Below are 5,993 nucleotides of genomic sequence, written 5' to 3'. Positions count from 1 at the left end.
GGGGGGGGCGGGAGAAGCGAGGGCCGAGAAAATCCGACACCCCGCCAACGAAGATCCCCGGCCTATTCCCCCGGCCCGCACCAGCGCGCACACAAAAATCGCACTAACAGCGCCGCCTACGTCTCAACTGTCCCAACCAATCAACAGCGGGGCAACGCGCCCGTGATGGCCGCCATGACACTAGAGGCAAAAGAGGAAACTTTCAGGCAAAACAGTTGGTGTCGAGGAAAGGCATAGGCTTACCGTTTTCATTTGGGATGAAGGAATGTTGTAAAGTACTTTGATTGCGCTGTTTTTTGTTACACGTTTGCTAACCTTTTCTTACGCTATTTAACGAAGACTAAATATATCACTGCCCTGACCTGGATGGCCCAGGCTAGCCTGAACTCGTCAGATCTCATGAAGCTAAGCAGGGTCAGCCCTGGTTAGTGTTTGGATGGGAGACCACCAAGGAATACCAGGGTTGCTGTGCAGGGGAAAGTACTGACAAACCACCTCTGTTAGTCTCTTGCCATGAAAACCCCAAAAGGGGTCGCCATAAGTCGACTGCAACTTGAAGGCACTTTACACACACAAATATATCACTACCCTGGGCTGGATAGCCCCAGGCTAGCCTGATCTCGCCAGATCTCAGAAGTTAAGCAGGGTTGGCTCTGGTTAGTATTTGAATGGGCAACTCCCAAACAATATGAGTCACTGGAGTGGTGACGGCTCTTGCCTTAAAACCCCTAGGGCAGGGGTGGGGAACCTTTTTTCTGCCAAGGGCCATTTGGACATTTATAACATCATTCGCGGGCCACACATTCTAGCCCTGCCCCCCTTTAACCCCTCCCTTGTCGCCACTTCTGCCCCCAGCCCTCTTGTAGTGCAGAGGAAATACGTTTCTCCACAGCCCAGATGGGAAAGGGTTAACATAGTTTCTTGGGTGGTCCTAGCAGCTCCATAGCTAATGACTCTAGGGCAGTGATGGCGAACCTTTCAGAGACCGAGTGCCCAAACTACAACCCAAAACCCACTTATTTATCGCCGAGTGCCAATGCGGCAATTTAACCTGAATACCACCCCCAGAGGGGGCCCAGAGGGAGAGGCTAGGGTTGCCAAGTTCCTCTTTGTCATGAGTGGGAGGTTTTTGGGGTGGCGCCTGAGAAGGGCGGGGTTTGGGGAAGGACTTCAGTGCCATAGAGTCCAATTGCCAAAGTGGCAATTTTTTCCAGGGGAACTGATCTCTATTGGTTGGAGATCACTTGTAATAGCAGGAGATCTCCAGCTAGTACCTGGAGATTGGGAACTAGTTCCTTAGTGTTTTCTCTCTACATATCAAGACAAATGGAAAGGTGTTTGGAGGATGGCTTGTGGGCACTTCAAAGGTGGAAAAGGACTGCACGCCCCTCCGCCCGCACCGACCCAGAGGGCGCCGGAGAAGCCTCTGGAGGGAAAGAAGGAAGGAAGGAAAGAAGGAAGAAAGGGAAGGGAGGGGGAAAGGGAAGTAAGGGAGGGAGAGAAAGAAAAAGAGAAAGGGAGAAAGAAATGGAGCGAGGGAGAGAAAGAAAAATAGGGAAAGAAAAGGACGGAGGGAGACGGAGAAAGAAAGAGGCCACTCAAGTATGGGAAGTTTTGCCTTGGATTTGCCACTCTCCAGATGCACATTTTCCCCCATCCGGGGCAGGGCAGAGCCGGAATGGCCAGCGGCTTGGAGGAACCATGCGTGCCGGCAGAGAGGGCTACGCGTGCCGGAAGTGGCACCCGTGCCATAGGTTCGCCAACACGGCTCTAGGGGCTCGTCTTGAGTCAACTGTAACTTGACAGCACACAAAAAATCAGTATTGTTTTCCTTATGTAAATCCAAATTACACACTGTATGGATACTAATGTTGATTGTTATGGTAACATCATTTTATGTCCAATGCAGCCAATCTAATTTCAGATTTTAACTCCTGGAATTATAAAAGTATGTTTTATACAGCATTACTAATATGAAAATATTTTTGCAAAATTAGTAGTGTCTTAATTGCAATATTAATTGGAAAACTATACAGCCAAACAGGACCAATATTTCCTACTGCATCCCTGGTTGGCTTCCTAATAGACTCACCCACCCCCCAATCATTTATATTTCATGTTGGAATATTTACTTCTACAAAAGAATACAAGGATACATTTGTACAGCAATACTTTTCTCCTTACTAGATATAGCCAAGGGTATGAGCAGCTTTCTGATGAAGTATAATGCTATTTTCACCTCCTGTACATGCAACTGCATCAGTCTGAAAAAAACTTAAAATTTCTACACAACAGGATTGTATTACCATTTTAGAATAGCTATATTAGGTCAATCCAGTGTGTCAATTCAATCATGAATGCCTATGATCCTTCAAATCTACATATCTGTAATAAAAGTTCTCAAAATAAAATATCAATTACCACCATATATAACTAGTTACGAAACCTTATATACATGCTCAATTCCATAGGACATAAAATCTGCTGTGAACTGAGATTTCTGATAATCTCTTTTAATAATGAGTGCTTCTGTTCCTTCTAAATGGGGATTAGGAACAGGGCTTACGTGTCCTTCCCCCTGCCTTGCAGAACTTCAATAAGTCATGCAATATCAAAGATTACCTAATTTCCATTACCAGAATGTTCTTAGTGCATTCCTGTTTTTCTACCTATGGTCAGCCAAAAGAAAACCTTACACTTCTATTTCAGCTAGAGAAAGGGACAAATTCTTGGTTAAAAGTATGTCTGAATGCTTTATCGTCTCAATAATGACATTGGGTCTTTACAGCTCATAACTGTCAAATATCTATATTTTCCAATATAATTTCTTGATCTAGGGCTTTGAACAAAAATATTTTTTTTTCTTTATTATAACTAACTCTACAAGCAAGAAGTTATTGTTTCAAGAGCAATAGCTGTAGTAATGTTTCAAGAGCCAAAGCCAAATTATAGTCAGCAAAAACACTGGCATTCCTGACAAAAAGCTTTGTCTGGTTAATTGCCTAGCTCGACAAGCCCATTTCTCATGTTAATTAGTTTTCCTGTTTCCTTCACATCAAGTGAAAGCTTTAAGAATAACCCAGCACTAAATAGCAAGTGACAAATTAAGTGTCTTGCAGCTGGTTAAAACAGTTTCTATTTATTTTAACATACTTCATTGGACACCATGGTGCTGAAAAGTGGCAAACCCATAGGGTTTTCTATGCAAGAGACATTCAGAGGTGGTTTGCCAGTGCCTGCCTCTGCATAGCAACCCTTGCCAGCCCAGATTGAGCGGGGGTGGGGGGAAGGGTGGCTGCCTCGGCTGGCTTTCGGGCCAGATAAGAGTTCTCAAGGGGCCACATCTGGCCCATGGGCTATAGACATTGATTTTCTTTAACTGATGCTCATCCAGGCCATGCAATATGTTCTAGTTCTTGTCTTTTGAAAGTTTTCCAAACAAAGTTCTAGACAAGTGTTTGCTACATTGTCCATTTTTATTTTCTTTACGACAGTTGCATAATTTTGTATTACAAGCTAGTTAAGAGGCTGTACTTATTCAGTTACAACTGGTTATTACATGTCAGCTGCATAATTTGTTTTTAATACCATAATCAGTAGGAATCGATAAGCACTGTTTCTGTATAAGTTGAAATCCGTGAAATATACACAAAGCAGATTATCTAGCATTAAAACAGGTTTTATTTAAACAGCCCTATTCCAACAATTCGAAAATCAAAGAATTGCTCCATCTGCTATACAAAGAATAAAAGCACTAGATCTTTGAATATTTGAGAACCAGTCAACATATTCTATGTAACTTGTAAACTTTATTGAACACAATGAACAATCAAATAGGCACTTAACAGTACAAACCATAGCAGCCTACTTTGCATTTTACTGAGCTCTGTTGCTGTGAATAATACAGCTCATGCACAGGTAATGACTTTTGTACTTTTTTCAAGTATTCACTGAATACTACCAACATATATACATCCATATACATAAAGTTCCAGAAGATTTCAACGTAGTTTCTAGAAGTTATTCATTTCTGCTGGCCTTTTGGAAGTGGTCTTCTAAAAAGGAGAATGTGTGGTTCTGCAGAGAGAAAACGGAAATTTGAGTAATATTAGTTTAACAATAGACACAAGATACAACAGTATTTACATGTAAATGCTCAGCACTCATAGGCATTGTTTAACATTCTAGACATTAGCAGGGTAGTTGTTGCCCAAACATGTATCTGCTGCTGCAGAAGTAAGCAACCTCATTTATCCAGAAGCTTAAGAAAAGATGTGCAAAAGATCTTGCCAGACCCAAGTATTTTCACTTACCTGGCTCATGAATCATATAGTGGACCCAGCCAAGGCTCTGCTGTACACCAAGTCTTCTCCATTCTTCCTCAGTCATTAGATGGGTTTTTGGTACTTGTTTTGACAGTTCTCTTGGTAACATTACATGCCTACCAGGAAGAAATTAAGACGAGTTACTGTCATGTAGCAATGCATAACAGTACAGCTCAGAAAAAATAAAACAATGTTTCCATCAGATTGAGGAACATCTGAAGTATTTGTAGCTTTGGAAGTTTTTATTGTCCACAACTTATGAAGTAGATGCTCTCAAGTTAATGTCTTAATATTAAAATGAACATTATTAAACTTGTTTAATCCATGCACCAAAAGAAAAACTTTGAGTAGTTTGTTGCTACAAGGCAACCTCAGCCCAAACATTAGGCTTATATATTTGTAAGCTTGACAAGAAAACCTGAAAAAAAGATCATTTCTTCAAGTGCACAGGCAGGCTGCACCAAGTATTTTGAAATATTAATGAAACTCAAGATTCAACAGTTGAGTCTGAGTGCCTTAGACACAGCTTGGGGAAGGAAGGTGTCCAGTCCATTTATTTCCACTTACAGGTATTTAGCATTCCCCCCCCCAGCAGTTTACAATGTCTCCTCCCCATTTCCACTTTATGCTCACAACTACCACCCTGCGAGGTAGATTAGGCCAAGAGAATGAGGGGGGCCAGACCCACACCGCAAGTCTCCTTAACAGAGCGGAGCGCTGAGCCTGGCCCTCCACGAACCTAGCCCAACACCTGAACTACTACAACATCACACCAGCCTTCGCACACGCCGAGATTGTTGTTCACGAGAAAGGGCTACCGAGGCCCAGAATTTAGTGCCTGAGAAATCATACCAAGGTCCAGCGCTGCTCTTCCCACACCCCGCTCATGAAGTGGCCCTGGAGCAATCGACCACCTCTCGCCTAACCCAGCTGGGAGCTGCTGACGAGGAGAAAACGAGGGGGGGGGGACGCGAGTATCGACGCTCGCCCTCGCAAGGCCGCACAAACAAGAGCCCCGCGGGCGTCCCTGTTCTTTGTTTTTTGTCCTCGTCCCTGACTGTTTTTCTCGGGGAGGGGAAAAGGACACCGTTCTCAAACGGGCGGGAATGAAGAGGCACAAGGAACAAAAGGAAAAAAAAAAGGCGGCTCGGCGAGGGAAGGGCAGCCTCCCTCTGAAATCATGAGGCGGGCAACAAATAAAAATGGAGACAACCCCCCGCCCCGGAAGAAAACATTGTCTCATGACCAAGAATATTTGAAAGAAAGCACTCTCCGTGGCCCACCACCACCACCCCAAGACCCTCTCACCGGTACTCGTAGTTCTCGTCGAAATATTTGTCCGAGTAGTAGATCTGCTTGTGGGACATGATGAAGGCTGCTGCGGCGGCGGCCCCCGACGCCTCTTCTGCCTCCCCGAGCACGGCAACGGCTCCCGTCACAGGCCAACTGACTCGCCGAAAGCCAGCACCCCCCCCCCCGCCCAACTCAATTTGAATCCAACAACTCAATGGTGATTGGAAGGCGGCGCGGACTAATCGGAGCGTGCGCTGCCACGTGACTCGTTCAAGTCAATTCCCCCGCCCACTTCGGTTTCCCCCCCCCTCGGCGCTCGCTCACAGTTTCTACCAATCAGAGGACGCCGTGAAAAGCCCTCATTTCTGCCTCTAG

General features: G+C 44.7%; 1 protein-coding gene across 1 annotated transcript; it reads right to left on the bottom strand.

Moving 5' to 3' along the window:
- Positions 1-3,754: 3,754 nt before the first annotated feature.
- Positions 3,755-5,736, bottom strand: CKS2 (CDC28 protein kinase regulatory subunit 2). Its single transcript, XM_056848533.1, has 3 exons — positions 5,634-5,736; positions 4,314-4,441; positions 3,755-4,077 (listed from the first exon to the last, which is right to left on the bottom strand). The coding sequence occupies exons 1-3, from the start codon at positions 5,690-5,692 to the stop codon at positions 4,025-4,027; spliced, it is 240 nt and encodes a 79-aa protein (XP_056704511.1). The 5' UTR covers positions 5,693-5,736; the 3' UTR covers positions 3,755-4,024.
- Positions 5,737-5,993: the final 257 nt, after the last annotated feature.

Source organism: Euleptes europaea, chromosome 4, assembly GCF_029931775.1.
Source record: "Euleptes europaea isolate rEulEur1 chromosome 4, rEulEur1.hap1, whole genome shotgun sequence".
Lineage (NCBI taxonomy): Eukaryota > Metazoa > Chordata > Lepidosauria > Squamata > Sphaerodactylidae > Euleptes > Euleptes europaea.
This window is presented reverse-complemented; position numbering and strand designations above follow the sequence as displayed.